General features: G+C 44.1%; 1 protein-coding gene across 6 annotated transcripts in view; it reads left to right on the top strand.

Annotated features, from left to right (window-relative positions):
• Positions 1–2,272: 2,272 nt before the first annotated feature.
• Positions 2,273–20,938, top strand: part of LOC137434937 (RAC-alpha serine/threonine-protein kinase) — a 184,658-nt gene continuing 165,992 nt past the window's right edge. The window contains exons 1-2 of one of the 6 annotated variants that reach the window (XM_078784907.1): positions 2,273–2,948; positions 5,776–5,952. In XM_078784907.1, the coding sequence (XP_078641033.1) occupies positions 5,907–5,952 (46 nt within the window). In that variant the 5' untranslated portion in view covers positions 2,273–2,948; positions 5,776–5,906. Of the gene's footprint in view, positions 2,980–3,025; positions 3,160–5,775; positions 6,020–7,621; positions 8,255–14,001; positions 17,859–20,938 lie in introns of those variants that run through there. The other 5 variants (XM_078784909.1, XM_078784908.1, XM_068128180.2 and 2 more) reach the window with 5 other exon arrangements.

The following is a 20,938-nucleotide window of genomic DNA, read 5'->3' as shown; positions in this document are numbered from 1 at the left end:
GCAAGACACCACGGGCCTACAAAACAGGACTCAAAGCTATGCGAGTTAATAAAATGGTGGATATTTGTTTATAGCCACTCCCAGAATGGGTGGAGCTATGGGTGGAGCTACTCTGCAAACCGAGTAAGCCACACCCCGGACAGACACCCAACAGATAGACAGACAGACAGACAGAATCATCTACGGCTATTATAATATAGATATATATTGTTATGGTTTTTAGAACCTTCACTAGTAAATTTTAGTAAATGTATCCCTTATAAATGTTTCCCCTGTAAATATCCCCCTCAATTGGCTGGTTAAAGATCGCACCCTAGTTAGTCCATGAACAACACGAAGCGAACCATAGGCCCTCTTCGTAGTTATTTCATTATTATGTGTTTCAGTTAAGGATCTGTTCCCAGTAGTTGAATCTGCGTTGCATTAATCAAATAAGATATGTCCCTTTCGTTCCCTTCAAAAGCGGTGCGAGTGGTTTGCTAACTCCCCACCAGACGCCATTGCCCATGTGCTCCATCTCGGAGAAGAAGGGGGAGGAGCCACCAGAACGGGCGTAGCACGCCGACGCACCACCCGAGGCGGAGTCAGCAAGCCCTTACCGACCAACCAGCACCACGGTGAGCCAACTGGTAGGCGTGCCCTCGGACAGAGCGCGCGGCTTGTTTTCGACCAGAGCAATAGAAGCGACTGCAAGGGACTGCTTGGGGATTTGGAGTGAGAGGGTTCCGAAGAAGGAGAGAGAGAAGGTACGAGTCGGTGAGAAGGCACGAGAGAGAGACGTGATCCGGAGTTGGAAGACGAAGGCAAGGGAGAGAGGAGCATCCCAATCGCTGTATGCAACGACCACTCGCAGTGAATGATACGCGCTCGCTGCCTGCCAGGGTTTCCCGCCACGACGCGAGTCGACTCCTGGAGCCGGACCTCGACGCCACCGTCTGCCTGGGCCTTCTCATCCCCTCCTCCAGTGATTCCTGCCTGCTATTCCCTTGTCGTGTAAGTCTGTTGTCTGTCCTTTTTGTTGTCTGGGATTTAATATGAGACTGTTTAAGGCTGCCCTGTGTATCTTCTTCTTCTTCGTCCTGTATATTACTTCCGGTGCTCTTCCTTTGGTTTGTTGTGCATAATTAATAAATGTCTGTTATTTCTCACCCTTTTGGTTTCATTCTTCCCCGATCGCTTTAGTCTTTTCTTTCGATTGAATACCTGTGGCACGATTTGGCCAAAGCTCAGAATCGGGTTTAGTCAATTGATAACGGCTCGAACCGCGGATTGCTAAACCGCTCGGCAAATACCATCTTGTCCGTGGTTCGAGCGGTACTTGTCTCCCTGTTTTGCGGAGGGATTGGTGAAGGTATTCGGGATAACACCTTGACCAGTAACCCTGATCAATCCCACCCCGCAAAAGAGCGTTACAAGTACCAGGACCAGAGACGGCCGGCTTAACAGGCCAAGGGGATTAACCCCCCTTTGCTAAGGGGAGTGCCGTCTCTGAGATCCGTAACAATATATATATATATATATATATATATATATATATATAATTATATATATATAAATATATATATATTTGTAAATTGTGCAGGTCCATACATAAAGCTGTTGTCTATTGCACTTGTCTCTGTGCCAGGGAGATGCGATGCAGTGCATCTGGAAAGCTTGAGCCCACGGGGCACGTCATGCCAGTTCTGCAGGAAGCACATGAGGCTGTGCGTCTCTAATTCAATAATTCAGTATTCCGGATGTGCCGTGGCACGAATACAACGCTCTTTACGTGTGACCCTCTGTACCCACACAAACCAATAATTGTAAGTTCAAATAAACCAACATCGCTGGATTTTTTGGTGTTTTCTTTTTCTTCTTCTTTATTCCCATGAACATGGGCTACCTCCTTTCTCAAAATGAAGCAATTCACACTGTTAATATGTAAAGCAGGTGAAATAAAACAAGCAGTAACAAAGAAGGAACACACCTTTGAGATTGAGGATTGATTAAAAAGCAGTTGAAATAGAATTTGTTCATTAAAGTAGGTTTAGGGGTAGCTTACTGGTTATAAAATCTGTTTTTAGCCATAAATCACAAATTTCATGAGGATTTTATAAATAATGAAGATATTTGTTGTTTAATATTTAAGTGCAGCTCGCAGGGTTCCGTTGATTTTTTTGAGTACAAAGACGCGGGAATGTCGTGTTTTAGTTTAGGGGAAGGAGGGGGATCGGGAGGCTGATTGTGTCCGAGAGGTTGTTTACACGCTTTAGTTCCTCATTCGACGCCCGGCTTGGTGGTTTGTTTTCCGGTCAAATGGGCTGAACGCGAGGGGCGCTGTGGCTTCTGCTGTGCCGCAGGAACGCTCATTCCGTGACGCAACGACGGACACACACAGGGTGCCAGGGAGAGAGAGAGAGAGAGAGAGAGAGAGAGAGAGAGAGAGAGAGAGAGAGAGAGAGAGAGAGAGAGAGATCAGCCGTTTACGGGAGGCTGACTCCATTGGGAAAGCGAGCCCTGCTTGGGGAAAAAGCATGGGACAAGACGAGGAAGCGTGAGGGGAAAACGATAAAACGTATTAATGAAGGAGCGTTGCGCGTTGCGGTTTGTTCTTTAGCGCTTTCGTTCATTCTTAAAAAAAAAAAGACCGCGGAGGAGACTAGTGGGGCGGGCACAGTGCGTGGCGGGCGGTCTTAGGAGTTTGGTTGTGGAGGTGGGGTAGGGAGGCGGGTGGACTGTGGGACGTACTGAGGGAGGGAGAGCATTGAGAAAGAGAGAGAGAAAGAAGCAGGAGACTGAGAGGGCGTGTTCTAATGCGCAAACGCATGCTCGCACGTCTGTCTGTACGTGTGTGAGTGTGTATGAGTGTGCGTCTGTGTACACAATCTACCCGTCAGAGAACTCCCCAACAGGCTGCGATCTGGGCCTTCCTCGCTCGCCTGTCTGACTACCTCATCCAAGCCGAGGTACGATCAAGCTGCATCTCACGCTTTGTTGGTATGTTGTGTGCAACCGAGGAAGAGGGAGGGGTGGGAAGGAGGGCGTGTCCAAGGTGTGTGTGTTTCATGTGTGTTTCATGTGTGTTTCATGTGTGTGTGCTTGAGTGTTCTAGTGACCCTCTTTCTCCTCGGTGTGTTTGCTCGGCCTACGGCACTTCTCGCCGGTACGTGGGGCATGGTAAGACGAACATTTACTGCGTCTCTGAAACGCGTTTGTTCCGTGGGACGAGCGGGAGTCGGGATCGTTGTTGCATCGTGTCGCTTGTTGTCTCAGCGCTTCTTCCAGTCCTGCTATCCTCGGCTCAGGCCTTGGCTGCACTGCTTTTTTGTCCGCGGGAGGCTCGTGGCAGATACTTCCCCAGCAGGGAGACGCTACCCATTTAAAGCCGGACCCTTTCTTCTCAAACCGTGCTGACGTAGCGACCATCGCGACACGAAACGCAAGGTCGTGTACCGCCTGAGGGACTTCTAAATAGCAATGTTCGGGAACCCAGATCTGATCCAGAACCTGAGCTCTCACCGAGACACCAAAGTCGGACTTTGCTTCGTTTAACCCGTTTAACGTGGTCTCTGCCAACCGACTCGAGTACATCCGGCCAGAGTCGCGCTGAGCGTTTTATCGGGGACCCCATTGGTACACGACTCGCTCATTGTACACGGGCGTATGTTCATGCGATGTGTGACGGAAGCGAGTCCAGAGCTTGGGAGCCGAGGTTCTATTGCTCAAGACCGTGTGCGTTGCGTTTGCGACTGTGCTCTCGATCTCGGAAGGAGGAGATCCCGTGTGCCATCCCGTGTGCCAGTCTGTGTGCCCATTGCGACATTCCCTATGCTTTGTTATGGGCTTGTCTGCGTTTGCACATTCCTTGCACCATTGAACTACTGCGTACAAACAAACGTCACATTTGAATCCATGGTGTCTTTATTTTTTGGTCTTTTTTTGGTTTTTGTCACATAGTGTCTGTTTTTTGTTTACATTAAATGTGGCAACTTCGAGGAAGCAAAATTTTGGCAAAAGATATGCTGCGTAAATAATTTATTTAATTTTGACTGCTTCTGTTATTTGGTATTCCTACTTAAAGGCTACTCCACCAAAAGATCTGAGCTTTATGCTACAACTACTACTGCTTTAACTGCCTTGCTGTGGGGTCTTCTGGTGGGGAAGGTTTTCAATCCAAGTGTTTGGGCCAGGCCTGATGTTCGACTTGGAGATGATTTGGGATGGATTTTAAAAAAAAAATTTGCTCACGGCACTGGCAACAACTCACGTACCTGTACTCTTCAAGAAAGACGCAGCGACATCCTCAACATCCACAAAGGAACGCTGACAGACAAGACAGCCAGCTTAACGTCCTTCCGAGGGGCGACACTTACGCATCTGAGGGACATAAGAAACGTACAAAACACAACCGTCTCAAAGCTTTTTTTGCATTGCAATATGTTCCGAGCTTTTTGCCTGTTGCCAAATGAAGTGAAATTGGTGGATATTATGTTATAGTAGTTGTAAAGTTGAGGAGTGGTGTTATGCACGTCTCACACGGTGTTGGTATCATTGCCAAAGGACATGGTGGGGACACATGGGCGGGGGGCTTGACATGAGGTTGGTAGGATGTGCAATATTGGAGTGATGAATGTATTTATGTTCCACTATCATCATGTGCGTTTGTGCGTAAATCATACATTCTGGAGATCTTCTTACACTGTTGATTCCAGCGCTTGGACATTCGATAATCACCTACGTCACCAAAGGTGGATGGAGGTTGTGTTTTCACCCCGGTCTGTCTGTCTGTCTGTCCGTTTGTGAACAAAATATCTCAAAAAGTTGTGTACGTATTCGGACGAAATTTGGCAGAGATGTAGCGTGTGTGACAAGGACAAAATGATTAGATTTTGGTGAAGATCCGGATTCGGATCCGGCTACTAGAATTTTAAAGTGATTCTTCACCTTTGGGAGACGGGGCCAAAAATGATACATATCAGGATATCTCAAAAAGTTGTGTACGTATTCGGACGAAATTTGGCAGAGATGTAGCGTGTGTGACAAGGACAAAATGTTTAGATTTTGGTGAAGATCTGGATTTTGATCCGGCTACTAGAATTTTAAAGTGATTCTTCATCATTGGGAGATGGGGCCAAAAATGATACATATCAGGATATCTCAAAAAGTTGTGTATGTATTCGGACGAAATTTGGCAGAGATGTAGCGTGTGTGACAAGGACAAAATGTTTAGATTTTGGTGAAGATCCGGATTCGGATCCGGCTACTAGAATTTTAAAGTGATTCTTCACCATTGGGAGATCGGGCCAAAAATGATACATATCAGGATATCTCAAAAAGTTGTGGATGGATTCGGACGAAACTTGGTGGAGAGGTTGTGTGTCTGACAAGGCCAAATAGATTCAATTTTGTTGAAGGTCTGAAAATGGATTCGGCTATGAGAATTATTTAATTTTTAAGTGATTCTTCACCATTGAGAGATCAGATGAAAAGCGATATATAATATGATATTTTAAAAATGTTATGGACGAGTTATGAATAAACTTGGTGGATGAGTTTGGTGAGTGACAATAACAAGCCGAATCGATTTTGGTTCAGGTCCGAATCCAGATCCGGCCTATCAGTGGGATTCAAAACGTAAACTGTTCACCAGGTGGAGGTATGCTCTCTACCGAGTGCCGTTCTAGTTCCAACATGTATTTATTAATTTTATCAATGCGCATATCTACATAAAGGTCCGAGTATCGTCCTTCTGTGTGTCACGTCGTCGATTATTTTTCCCACCTTGCATGACAGGTTGGTGATCGTTTCTCCATGCTTTATGTGAGAGTCACGTGCTCACCCGGGCAGTGAGACCACGGTGCTGGTATCATTGCCGAAGGACATTTTATAAAGAGGACTCACGACTTCTGCTTGGCTGAGTGGACATGACTGAGGTGGCAGTTGTGAAGGAGGGCTGGCTCTTTAAGCGAGGTGAGCAATTCGACGTGTGTTATTTCACGCCACCACCAATTATTCCACCGGGGATGTCGGATGACATGTGAGTTGTGAGATGTTGATCATAATGTCTCTTGCATAGCTGTCGAGATGCGTAATTTGTTTGGCCTTGTCGTTTTAACTTGGGTACCGTACGGTTGTTGTTCACCGGCGTTTGCCGTCGCCTATTGGCCGAAGACTCGCTCCAGTTTGTCTTGAGGGATTCGGCTGTAGATGTTTTTGAGAGGTTGGCACGACCATACTCTGGTCTACGTCTGGTTGCACTTCCTGGTTTGAGGAGTGACAAAGTATTTTGAGGTCTGGCATGATGATGAATGGCAGGGCTGTTTTTTTTTTTTTTTGCTTAATCTGGGGGAAACCATGGGAGAACGAATAATAGTATCAACGGATTTGAATGCAATGATGGTGGCCGGGACGATGATGAGTGGAAAGTTCTAGTTTGAGAGGTAAATATACCTAAAATGGCAACGTAAACAAAACTTGTGTGCCGTTGAGAAACTTGAAAAAGCAGTACCGTGAAATGGGGTGAATAGGGACACAAACTGAAAAAAAGTTCGGAAACATTTTTCGCTGAAAATTGATGACCATACTGATTTGTTGATATTTGGGTTGAAAGTGTCTCTTGTTTTTTTTTAAAGCAACTTATAGTCCCTATTAACCCCATATATGGGTTAAATAGGAATAAATAGGATTTTTATGGCTGTCCCTATTTACCCCGTTTTACCCGTTTTACGGGTGAATAGGGACAGTCACTAATACAAAATAATAATAATCCAGAAACAATCCTGAGTTTCCAACTTATTGCTAAATCGATAGCTCAGATGGACGCACATAATATGCACCCATAAATATAAACCACGGTGTCAATGAAAAAAATATGGGATAAAAAGTTTCTCCAAACTGTCCCGATTTCTTGATTATTATTATTTTGTATTAGAGACTGTCCCTATTCACCCGTAAAACGGGGTGAATAGGGACAGCCATAAAAATCCTATTTATTCCTATTTAACCCATATATGGGGTTAATAGGGACTATAAGTTGCTTTAAAAAAAAACAAGAGACACTTTCAACCCACATATCAACAAATCAGTATGGTCATCAATTTTCAGCGAAAAATGTTTTCGAACTTTTTTTCAGTTTGTGTCCCTATTCACCCCATTTTACGGTATTCTATTCCTTTTGTTCTTCAAGCCTGTATTTTAATGCTTCCTCTTCCTCATATGGACTGCTGCTCTACTGCCATGATGCTCATCTGACAGTCTAAAAAGTCTTCTCGTGATTGTGTTACTTGAGGACACAATAAACCGAGTTTGTGGTTGCCTCTTGTCAGCTTTGTTGTGGTATACCGAATTGCACTCTGACAAGTGCCGCACCTTGTTTACGTGGGATGTGAATATTTGCTCTGAGCATGGGAAGACCATTAAATTATCACTATTTTTCTTTGTTATCATGGGGCAGCCAGACTGTGCACTTGGGTTTCCCCCTGTTTTCAAACTTCTCGAGTGTTGGGTTCCGTGGCAGGAAGGATTGGGGCATCGAGGGTGAGTTAGTGGTGTGGGGTGGGAAGGCAGGGGTTGGAGGGGAGGGGGGGGGGGTCAGGAAAGAGGGTGTGCAGATGAGCTCTCCCGGACGTGGCATGGACGGTAGCTGGGCCTCTGCAGGGGGTGAGGCTTGGATTTCCATTGGCCATCAGTCAGCGCTCTGACAGGCCCATGGGTGGTCATAAGCAGGCCATAGTGTTGCTGCAGTGTGTGTGTGTGTGTGTGTGTGTGTGTGTGTGTGTGTGTGTGTGTGTGTGTGTGTGTGTGTGTCAGTCAGGTGCTTACTAAGTTTGCTCAGCATAGCATGAAATAGAAGCAGACGCTCGATGTTCCTGTCGCACACCCTTAAGTACAATGTGCTTTGGAAACACTCGCTTGGTGCAAATTCTGCTCATTACGAGATGTCGGTAGAGCCGTTTGGGTGAAGGACTGCAACCACACAGGCAATATTTGTGCTCATTCCAAGTTGTTTTGGGAAGATAGTGGTGGGCCTTCTTATCAAATCACTGCAGTCCCAACACAGATAACTTGCCTGTCATGGTATTTGGTAGGGCGTTCCAAGATTTCTCATGCAGCTGCGATTAAGGATCCACGATATAGTCCAAGTCAGGATGTGTGGGAATTGAAGGTGGTGCGATTCTCAGCATGGTGCTGCTCTTCGTTATGGGGCTTGATAGTTGCATGCAGGGCAGGTGAGTTGCTTGTGGGTAGGACTTGGTGCACCCCAAAAACTCAGGTAAGACAATCCTTGCAAGATGTAAACGTGATGTTTGTACTCCTTGTTTGCAATACCATATATATATATATATAAATCAGCCTTTGTCACCAATGAGCTATTTGTCTGTGCATTTTGTTCATATTTGCTATTGGGCTCAAATGAAACTTTTTTTTGATGCTGCATACCATAACTGGCTTTGCTGTGCTGCCTATGATCCAGAAGATGAAGAGGTTGGGATCAGTAAAAGCTGCAGAAATGTGCAATGAATGCTTCGGGCGGCTCGGGCTGACGATTTGATGCTCCCAATAGTGTTGTTGACCCATATCACACTAGTTTTGGTCATGACCTGGTTTCTTTCTCATGGCGATGATGTTTTAATGGTTTAGAAAAACAACAAGCTCTTTTGCAGGATAAGGTGACCTATATTACAGGAAGGCAGCCATATTGAAAAAAAGGTGAACAGATTTCAACCACTTAAATATACAAATAAAGTTGGTTTGCCCAGCCTTGTTCTCTCTGTTGCGGAAAACACAAACAGATGGGGGAAGGAAGACAGTCGAGGGAGGGCGAGGGCCATCATTATTGAGAAGAAGGGAATGAAAGGGGTTTGATTTGATGTTTGGAGGGGGAGGGGCCTCTCGTTCACCAGGGCCTTGGCAGGTGTGCTGCTTGTTATGCCAAGGAAATGTTTATTTCCTTTTTTCGCGATCTCTAAGATCACATGTTAACCTTGTTTACCACCGATTCTATTTTACCTGGAAGGGCATTTCGGCGTAAAGCGGATGTTAAAGCTGGCCCACAGTAGTAATTGCACGTGCTTTGTACTGAAGACCAGGAGGTTTTTTCCTGTTGTTACTTCTCCGGTCCTGCTCGGGACCCAGCCGCCGTCACACCCATTTCGTTTTCGCCAATTTGGCCCGGCCTTTTTCACAAGGCCTCCATGCACATTGCATTTAAGCTCCCGTTGAAGTTTCCCGTTGAGTCAGAAAAGGACTTGAATTTCTTTTCCACCAAATTAGCTCTAAATCAATTATTCGACAGTGAACCATGTTGGAGCTGCTACAGTAAACTATGTAAACGACAGTAGACTATGTTGGAGTATGCAGTCAGAGCTTAAAAGGCACAAAGATGGCGCGGTTCTGGCCCCTTGCCACCCCGTACGTCTCGGGCATTCCTTCTTCCCTGTATATCCTCTAAACTTGATTGAGGATATTACATCAACGTGCTTATTACATGATCTTTCCCACCCGAGGTGATTGATGAGCCATGGAAGTTGTGTACATCAGGTCCTTTTTTTGGAAACGTTGAGTGGGAAAAAATAGAACATGGAGTCTCTGAAAGTCAGGCCCGATCACCTACAGACGCACCTGAGACCTTCCATGACTCGCTCGTCAACATCTTTCTTTAAGAATCAAATTCGTAGGCGTATGTCAGTTTTATGGCCAAGATGAAGAGGTGCAGTTTCTAATCGATGTGTTCTTGCAATGGAAAAGCATCATCCATGTTGGGATGGCTCGTTCCACAAATATGTATCCGTTTTGAAAGCGTGGAGCAACGCCTAGTTCCTCGAGGCCCCTTCCCAAACACCTCCTGCAGTGTCGTTGAAAGTTGAATTGGTAGACATCTTGCACTGGATTGCTGGCTGCAGGATGCTGGCTGATGTGCTTTTTGTTGTTTTCTCAAAGGTTACGCGTCATGTGGCCTATTAATTTATCGAACTTGCAATGCCTTCTAGTATTGCTGAAATAGAATCCTCTCGACCGTTCACAAGTCGGTGAGTTGTGATGTTGAAGCTTATAGTTCATTTCATGAAGTCATATTTTTACCATGCCAAGCATGTTTTTTTTAGTTGTTTTTTTTAGTGATCTAAGGTTCATAGAGGACCTTATGCATTGATCAGTTGAGGACAAGGACGACATCCAGTAGAAATAGATGGGCTGCTTGGATGTCCTCGATGTACGTGCACTCACCACTGAGCTGTCTAGTGTGGGTGCGAATGTCAACCCAACTACCCGCCCAGCATAATCCTTGCCGAGAGACTCCTTCATGATATCTATCTATAATTCCAGTAATCTCTGTATGTCTGTGTGTATGTCTGTGTGTCTGTGACCGCTGTTTCTCGACAACCACGGGTCCGATATACTTTAAACTTGCCAGGTATATTGCTGGGGACCTGAGGATGTGCCTTTTCAAGGTTTCATATTAATCGGACAAGTAGTTACCGAGCTATGTCCAAAAAACGATTCAACCAATCAGAGAGCAGCGAGCTATCACGTGTGCCGAACGTGCCGAACAGACTCTGCCTCGGACGGCACATTTGAGAGCGTATTCATTTATTTCACGTTGGCAAACTATGTTGGCGTTAAACTATGTTTTAAAACTAATTAAAACTAATTTGCGATTCATCGTAACTGCGATATGCGACCTTCCGGACAGTCAAATGAGGACGTCACTTCCGGACTTACGGATAGTCATAGTGACGACGTACTGATGCTGAACGTGGCGAGCAGACGCTGTAAGGTACGATCGATTGTAGTACACGTTTATAATAACTCTGCCGATACAGGCCCGATTAACTGCAGCGCCATCCGAGCTGTGGCGTCGGGACGATACATTCATTGTACGGTCACATCACGCACTTACGGGCACGCCCATGGGCCCATGGGCACGCCCATGCATGCATGGGCGAAGACTTTTTTTTTTTTTTTGGCAAGGAACGGGCACCCACGTACGGGCACGTCCTAGTATTGATGATTCCGAGAGAATCGACAAATAAAGCAACAACCTAGGTGGGATTTGAACTTGGGACCCTCCCATCATGAGCTATGTGCTCACATCGGAACGCCAAACAGGACAACTGACTGATGGGTGTTCGGAAATCGATTATTTAATACAAGTAAATAAAACTGCTTTCCTCGTATCTATCATTCAATTAAATAATAAGAAGAATATCATTCAATCATCGACGTCAGTTATTATTCAAGCTGAAACGAATGTAATAACAGTTAATAGTTCCGCATTGTTAACTTTAAAATTGCAATATGATAGCTTTTCTTTTCTTTTTGACAGTGTACCACTTAAATATACTTTTTTGTGATTTTCTGCATATTGCATCTGATTTTGTGCATATTATTGTAATTTTCTTCAGACATAAGATCCATATTCGTTATGAAAATTGATTTACATTTGCAGAATGCATTTTCAAAAGCACATGTGCAGTAGTTAAACAGCTCAGTGTTGTGGCCTATGAATCGGGTTTCTGAAACTCCAAGACCTAAATAATTCAAAACTACTCGTGCCATGAGGGCCGATGGGATAGCTCGGAGGTCGGGCACTTGCTTTTGAGCTCTCTGGTTTGATTTGTATTGCTGACCTGACTATAAACTGTCACTCTGGTGTTTCACAGGCAGAGCGTTGCATCAATCCGTCCGAGTCCTGTGGAGGGGATGTGAACTCGGCTGTCCCGCCTGCTAGGATTTGCTGTTAGATGTTCATGGTGCCATGGCACCTTTTTTTTTTACAAACGACAAAGCCATTGCATGCTGGTATTCAGGGAAAAATTGTAAATTCCCACCCAGTTGGATGACGTCTCCTTGGACAGAACTTGCGTTGTGTGTATGGTGTCGTATTTGTTTGGACGCGTCAGACAACTGCTGTGATTTTTTTTTGGAGACACGCGAGTTGTCATAGTCATTTGAGGTCAGGTCCGAAAGGACAGTGCCGAGGTGAAGCAGTTTCCTCTGGTCTGTCTAGTCCATTGATGGTTCTCGGCGCGACTATAACCCGTGTGGTGCTTCACAGGCAGGGCATTTCATCAATGTTTTTGTCGCTTGTTGGATAGACGTTGAGCCGGGGACCTGTGTGCTAGCGTTGATTGCCGGTCGACATTAAGGATGGGTCTTTTGACGAAGAGTAAGGGACTTATCGCCAGCCTCTTGGCCAAATTCCTAAATCCCAGCCTTAACTTGGCCTAGAGAGGAGGAAGGCACCAGCGGGTCCATTTGCCCATTGAGATGACAGCATGGTGTCTCGTCCATCCCTACATGACGGAGATGATCATGACAACTATGATTAGGTGTATATCCAAATTACTTATTTATTGATGTTGAATTGAAAAAAAGGAAGACTACAACGCCACTCAGTAGAGCGCATACTCCCGCCGTGGGTCAAGTTGGAATAGTACGATTTCACAAAAGTTTGAGGGAGTAGTTCAGTGACAACACAAGACAGACACTGCACAGATATATATTTAGAATATATAGAAGATAATGTTAAAAAAAAAACAAGTCGATTTCACTTACATTTTCGGATTCAGCGTTCAATTCGATATAAGTGAGTGTATTTTGAGGCACGTGTGACTTCAAATAAAATTGTAAGCCAGGAAAACGTTCGCTTCATTCCTTAGGGATACAACATGTAAAACTGGCCCAAACGTCAAAACAAAACTCGCTCATTTTAAGTCGTACAAGCTAATGCGATCACTCATTCTTCTGGGAAGAATCCCGTGCACATGCTGGTCACACTTATAACTCACCTAAGTCTTTATAATCAAATACTGACACCGCGATTGACATTCGCTGAGGTAAATGTTGATATCTCTTCTGAGGTAAAAAAAAAAAACAAAAAAAAAAAAACAGTTTTAAAGCATTATACGTATCAAACGATACATTTTATGAAACGGGGAAACCTAATACACACTTTGGTGGTTTTAAAATGACAGAATATGTCTTTATTAGAAGAAAAAAAAAGAACATTGAAGACGACGCTGCTAATAAAATACACCGCTCTAGCGCATAACCACGAGTTTAAACTACATTTACCAGAAATATGAAAACTATTTTCATATCACAATGTTCAATATAGAATATATAGAAGATAATGTTGAAAAAAATGAGCCTTATCTTCCAATGGTAAAAAAATCCTTCAAAAAATTCCTGGATCCGGAATAATATCGTGAGTTTCACCAAAAACTAATCAATTCTTCCTTATCCCAAGAGCAATCATCCCACCAACTTTCATCCAAATCCGTTCAGAACTTTTCCAGATATCTTGTTCACAAACACACGAACACACACACGCACACACACGGACGGACACGATCGAATGCATTACTCCCTGGCGGGAGTTATAAGGGGGTGTAATAGCAGAGAGAAAGGAGGTTACAGGTATGGGAGGGAACTGGAAACAGGGGTGTAAAAAGTTTAGGAATAGAAACGAGCAAATAAACCATCTGTTCTTCCTTGTTTCTTCCTGATTCGACCGTGGTGGGGATATTTTATTTTAAAAGTGATTCTTCAACATTGAGAGACGGGGCCAAAAACGATGTATAATAGCACGATATAAATTTTTGATTGGGTCCAATAGTTTCTACTGGATTAGACATTGCATGGCGGAGGCATGCGTCCGACAGAGTGCCCTTCTAGTTTCTGTTTGTGTTTTTTTTATATCAGCGATTGAAACAAAAACACAGTTTGTGGAAGTTGCTGCTGTCTGACCAGATTTCATCTGAAAACTGGAACTTTCATTCACAACTCTCGAGGCCTTACCATGCACACAACTCTCGAGCCCGAGCCCTTACCTTACCTTACCGAGCCATGAATAACCTCAGCCACTTGTGCTGCTCGGGTTCCTGAAGAGATTAAACGAATCAGACTTACCCAAGATATTGAATTGGTATTGTTACGGATTTATGTGAATTTATGTGAATTACTATTCAGGTCTTTGCTTATTAATGTGTAGTCGATTAAAGGTCGTTGTGATTAAAGGGTCAGGAGCCCTTCTGGGGAAAAGGAGACCGGAAACGGAAGGAGAAAAGACACGAGGTCCGGGAGAAGCGGCGATCTTCCTCTTCCTCGCAGAGCTCAGACGTGAGCGGTATCGATATTGAGCAGCGCGGGGGATGCTGCGTTTGAAAGCCCGTCTGGCGAAAGGAGTTACCTGCGCGGGGTAATTCCCAATTTACACGTCAAGTTGCCGTGGGTTCGTGCACGGAACCAAGCGTCCGGCACAGTTCGCCTCACCGTCTACAAGGACGCGTACGGGTCGCACCTTGGGCCTCGCGCGCTGGGCAAGCCGCGCGTTGCTTTGCCCGCTTTGCTTGGCAAGGAGGTGTGCGCTGCAGCCGTTGTTCCCGGTACGTGACGTGCACGTTTGGGAGCACGTCAGCCAGGGGTTCGTTCAACCGCCCGTGTGCGGAGAAGCCGACCTTCACCTTGGTCTGGAGGGGCCCAGAGACATTGTGAGGGACAGTGACCAAAAGGGGTCGTGAGTGGGGAAAGGGGGGAACATATATAAGATGGCCATCTTAGTAACATTGGATTGATTGTTGATGGTTGTTGATTGCGTGGGGAATATATTATTGATTACTCCGGATCCTTGGTGTGGGGTTTTTATTGACTGGAATTCATATTGATTGCGTTACGAAAGCGTATAAATCATAGATCTTTCTGGCGGAGTTCCTCTCACGGTCCGGGGGTCACCGCGACCAGGTAGTCACCGGGAGGACCACGTAACAGAAATTGGGGGCTCGTCCGGGATTACAATTTGCGGATTCGCAATTGGGTCTACGTTCGGGATCTATAAAATTTTCTACATTTTAGTCCGGGAAAGAATTCCCAAGAGTGGGAACTTTTCCAACGTTCCTAAAATTGTTTTGCTCTGTCGACAAAACAACAACAACAACAAAAAAAACAAAAACAACAAAAAAAACAATAGCAATAATAGTAATACTGTTGCTTTTCTTTGTTGGAAATTTCTGGGGTGAAGGTTAACAGGTGTTACCAGTAGTCACCATGGCGTTTGTGGCACAGAACTTTGCGGTAACCCCTAGTGAGGCACAGTTCCGAGCGTTACTAAAAGCGGACCTCTTGAAATTGGCCAAACATTTTAACTTGGAGGTCCGAACTAATTTGAGGAAGGCAGAGTTGCAGACCATGGTGATACAGTCTATGGTGGGATTAGGAACATGGGACGAGTTAGCCTGGGAGTGGCTACCCGAAGAACCAGAAGACGTTGAGCTCCGGAAACTGGAGTTGCAATTACGGAGCCAGGAACGGATCAAAGAAGAGGAAAGGAAAGCAGAAGAGAGGAGAGAAGAGAAACAAGCAGAGGAAAGGAGAGTGGAACGAGAACTCCAGGAAAGGTTAAAAGAAGAAGAAAGGAAAGCAGAAAAGGAAAGAGCAGAAGAAGAAAGGAAAGCAGAAAAGGAAAGAGCAGAAGAAGAAAGGAAAGCAGAAAAGGAAAGAGCAGAAGAAGAAAGGAAAGCAGAAAAGGAAAGAGCAGAAGAAGAAAGGAAAGCAGAAGAGAGGAGAGAAGAGAAACAAGCAGAGGAAAGGAGAGTGGAACGAGAACTCCAGGAAAGGTTAGAAGGGAGAAAAGCAGAGGAGAGGAGAGCTGCCAGGGAACTCGAAGCAGAGGAGAGAAAAGCCAAAAGGGAGTTGAAGGAACGTGATCTGGCGCTTCAGCAAGAGATTAAATTCAAGGAGCTGGATGTAATGAGAGAACGGGGAGAGGTACCACCCTTGCTGACGGGGTCGACACCTAGCCAGAACACCTGGGAGGTGGGCAGACATGTGAGGCTGGTTCCACCCTTCAGTGAAAAGGAAGTCACTCAATTTTTTCCACACTTTGAGAAAGTGGCTCGACAGTTAAACTGGCCGGAGGAGGCCTGGACCATACTAGTGCAAAGTGTGCTGGTGGGTAAAGCTCAAGAGATTTATTCGGCGCTACCAATGGACCAATGTGCAGATTATGAGGTATTGAAGAAGCACATCCTCAAAGCCTATGAGTTGGTTCCGGAAGCTTACCGGCAAAAATTCAGGAATGCCAGGAAGAGGGAGAGTGAGACCCATGTGGAGTTTGCCAGAGTGAAAGAAAACATGTTTGATCGGTGGTGTGAGTCGAAAGGAGTCGTGAACGACTTCGAAGCATTGTGTGACCTGATGCTGGTGGAGGAATTTCAACAGTGTGTCCACGAGGACATCAAAGTGTACCTGCAGGAAAAGAAAGTACCAAAGTTGTGGGACGCAGCCACCATGGCAGATGATTATGCCTTAACACACCGGATATGGGTCCACACACCTAGCTCCTCGCCTAGACTTCAGCAGGGGAGTTATGGAACACTCTCATCTTGCGGAGAACGACAATACATGGCGGCGGCCTCGAGAGGATTATGGGGACAACGCGGATACCCCACCTGTTCGAAATTAGAGGGCTACGGGCCCAAGACAAACATATTTTTCGGGGGGCCCGAGGCAGACCACGAGTTTTTCCTCCGGGCCTACTTGCGCTTTTTGCAAGAAACCTGGACACTTGATGTCCAGTTGTTACCTCATGAAAAGGGAAAACCCAGAGCGGAGTCTGACTATTACCACTCCGAATGCGATGGCAAGCGTAAGAAATCGCCCACAGAAGAGTTACCAACCATTTATTAATGAGGGGTTGGTCTCACTCAAGGGGGACTTGACTAACCCAAGACCGGTTAGGGTTTTGAGGGACACAGGAGCCCATCAATCCTTAATGCTTGAAGGCATTTTGCCATTGTCAAAGAGTACCGCAACTGGTGATAGTGTTCGGTTACAAGGGATCGGTGGCTGTGTTAGTGCCCCACTTCATGTCATCCATTTGGAATCCGCTTTGGTGTCAGGACCGGTCACAGTCGGTTTACAAGCCACGCTTCCTGTAGAGGGAGTATCTGTGATTATCGGGAATGACTTGGCCGGGGAGCAAATTTATGGTAACCCGAGGGTTTGTAAAGAGCCCCGCAGGGGAAATAACACCACCCCCGCTCGGGATGGCGACAAAAGTTCCAAGTTATTTGTAGGGGGACTGAACTTCAACACAGAGGAAGAAGTTCTGACCTCTGTCTTCAACAGATATGGGCCGCTGGTGGAAGTGCGGGTGGTAAAAGACAGGGAAACGCAACGGTCAAGAGGGTTCGGCTTTGTCACGTTTGCAAGCACAAGAGATGCCAGAGAGGCAGAGAAGAATTGGAATGGTAAGGATTTGGAGGGTCGGACCATAACAGTAGGGAAGGCATTTCGTAGGCGTCGAGAGGTCTACAGAAGAGGACAACTTGGCAGTAGTTTTGGGGTTGGCAGCAGCTGATATTACTATGGAGGCTCCCAGAGTTACGGCACCTCCCGAAAGAATGAATGTCAGAGCACTGGCCGAGAAGGAGACCGCCAATCAGGTAACGGCTGGGACAAGGGGTCCCACCGTAACTGTTTGGAGTCTGGAGAAGTTGAAGCACTATATACGGGGGAGCCGCCGAGCCGGGGCTCCTACACGGACTAACCGTGAACGCCACGTTCTTAAAGGCGTCCAGGTAGTGAACTTTCCTGCACGGACTAACCGTGAACTCCACGTTCTTAAAGGCGTCCATGTAATGAACTTTCCTCCCCGGACTAACCATGAACTCCACATTCCTTAAGGCGTCCATGTAGGGAATACTCAGCTGGGCCTCCCGAAAAAGTGCTATCGAGAGGTTTAACTTTGGGGGCTTTGGTCACCACCTCTTAACTGTCATTCAAGAGAAACTAGAAGTGGTTGACGCTTGGTCCAGAGGGAATTAATCTAGGGGATTGTGTGAAATTTTGTTGCTTTATTTTTAAGTGATAACTGTGCCCGGGGGGAACTGATGTTTTGGGGGGGGGGGGGGCGTTATCTGGTTTGTTTATCCAAGTTGGCCGGCAAAGAAAGTTTTTGCTGGGTTCAAACTTTCTTTCTTGAAGGGGGGGGGGAGTGTTACGGATTTATGTGAATTTATGTGAATTACTATTCAGGTCTTTGCTTATTAATGTGTAGTCGATTAAAGGTTGTTGTGATTAAAGGGTCAGGAGCCCTTCTGGGGAAAAGGAGACCGGAAACGGAAGGAGAAAAGACACGAGGTCCGGGAGAAGCGGCGATCTTCCTCTTCCTCGCAGAGCTCCGACGTGAGCGGTATCGATATTGAGCAGCGTGGGGGATGCTGCGTTTGAAAGCCCGTCTGGCGAAAGGAGTTACCTGCGCGGGGTAATTACCCATTTACACGTCAAGTTGCCCTGGGTTCGTGCACGGAACCAAGCGTCCGGCACAGTTCGCCTCACCGTCTACAAGGACGCGTACGGGTCGCACCTTGGGCCTCGCGCGCTGGGCAAGCCACGCGTTGCTTTGCCCGCTTTGCTTGGCAAGGAGGTGTGCGCTGCAGCCGTTGTTCCCGGTACGTGACGTGCACGTTTGGGAGCACGTCAGCCAGGGGTTTGTTCAACCGCCTGTGTGCGGAGAAGCCGACCTTCACCTTGGTCTGGAGGGGCCCAGAGACATTGTGAGGGACAGTGACCAAAAGGGGTCGTGAGTGGGGAAAGGGGGGAACATATATAAGATGGCCATCTTAGTAACATTGGATTGATTGTTGATGGTTGTTGATTAAGTGGGGAATATATTATTGATTACTCCGGATCCTTGGTGTGGGGTTTTTATTGACTGGAATTCATATTGATTGCGTTACGAAAGCGTATAAATCATAGATCTTTCTGGCGGAGTTCCTCTCACGGTCCGGGGGTCACCGCGACCAGGTAGTCACTGGGAGGACCACGTAACAGTATTGATATACCCAAAGATATTGAATTGGTATTGATATACCCAAAGATATTAAATTGGTATTGATATACCCAAAGATATTAAATTGGTATTGATATACCCAAAGATATTAAATTGGTATTGGTATACCCAAAGATATTAAATTGGTATTGATATACCCAAAGATATTAAATTGGTATTGATATACCCAAAGATATTAAATTGGTATTGATATACCCAAAGATATTAAATTGTTATTGATATACCCAAAGATATTAAATTGGTATTGATATACCCAAAGATATTAAATTGGTATTGATATACCCAAAGATATTAAATTGATATTGATATACCCAAAGATATTAAATTGATATTGATATACCCAAAGATATTAAATTGGTATTGATATACCCAAAGATATTGAATTGATATTGATATACCCAAAGATATTAAATTGGTATTGATATACCCAAAGATATTAAATTGGTATTGATATACCCAAAGATATTAAATTGGTATTGATATACCCAAAGATATTGAATTGATATTGATATACCCAAAGATATTGAATTGGTATTGATATACCCCAAGATATTAAATTGGTATTGATATACCCAAAGATATTGAATTGATATTGATATACCCAAAGATATTAAATTGGTATTGATATACCCAAAGTTATTAAATTGGTATTGATATACCCAAAGATATTAAATTGGTGTTGATATACCCAAAGATATTGAATTGATATTGATATACCCAAAGATATTAAATTGGTATTGATATACCCAAAGATATTGAATTGGTATTGATATACCCAAAGATATTGAATTGATATTGATATACCCAAAGATATTAAATTGGTATTGATATACCCAAAGATATTAAATTGATATTGATATACCCAAAGATATTAAATTGGTATTGATATACCCAAAGATATTGAATTGATATTGATATACCCAAAGATATTAAATTGGTATTGATATACCCAAAGATATTGAATTGGTATTGATATACCCAAAGATATTAAATTGGTATTGATATACCCAAAGATATTAAATTGGTATTGATATACCCAAAGATATTGAATTGGTATTGATATACCCAAAGATATTGAATTGGTATTGATATACCCAAAGATATTGAATTGGTATTGATATACCCAAAGATATTGAATTGGTATTGATATACCCAAAGATATTGAATTGGTATTGATATACCGCAAGATATTGAATTGGTATTGATATACCCAAAGATATTGAATTGGTATTGATATACCCCAAGATATTGAATTGGTAATGCTATACCCAAAGATATTGAATTGGTATTGATATACCCAAAGATATTGAATTGGTATTGATATACCCAAAGATATTGAATTGGTATTGATATACCCAAAAATATTGAATTGGTATTGATATACCCCAAGATATTGAATTGGTATTGATATACCCAAAAATATTGAATTGGTATTGATATACCCCAAGATATTGAATTGGTATTGATATACCCAAAGATATTGAATTGGTATTGATATACCCCAAGATATTGAATTGGTATTGATATACCCAAAGATATTGAATTGGTATTGATATACCCAAAGATATTAAATTGGTATTGATATACCCAAAGATATTAAATTGGTATTGATATACCCAAAGATATTGAATTGGTATTGATATACCCAAAGATATTGAATTGGTATTGATATACCCAAAGATATTAAATTGGTATTGATATACCCAAAGATATTAAATTGGTATTGATATACCCAAAGATATTAAATTGGTATTGATATACCCAAAGATATTAAATTGGTATTGATATACCCAAAGATATTAAATTGGTATTGATATACCCAAAGATATTGAATTGGTATTGATATACCCCAAGATATTAAATTGGTATTGATATACCCAAAGATATTGAATTGGTATTGATATACCCCAAGATATTAAATTGGTATTGATATACCCAAAGATATTGAATTGGTATTGATATACCCCAAGATATTGAATTGGTATTGATATACCCAAAGATATTGAATTGGTCGGTGGTAGGTGGGTGTGAGGAAAGACATGTTTTAAAATGTCCTTTTCCTGGCCATTGCTGTTTTTAATTGTACACTCAGGAAGTCAGGCG

Source organism: Myxine glutinosa, chromosome 9 (genome assembly GCF_964187855.1).
Source record: "Myxine glutinosa chromosome 9, kmMyxGlut1.1, whole genome shotgun sequence".
Classification (NCBI taxonomy): domain Eukaryota; kingdom Metazoa; phylum Chordata; class Myxini; order Myxiniformes; family Myxinidae; genus Myxine; species Myxine glutinosa.
The sequence above is the reverse complement of the archived record's forward strand: the minus strand, read 5'-3'. Positions and strand labels throughout refer to the sequence as shown.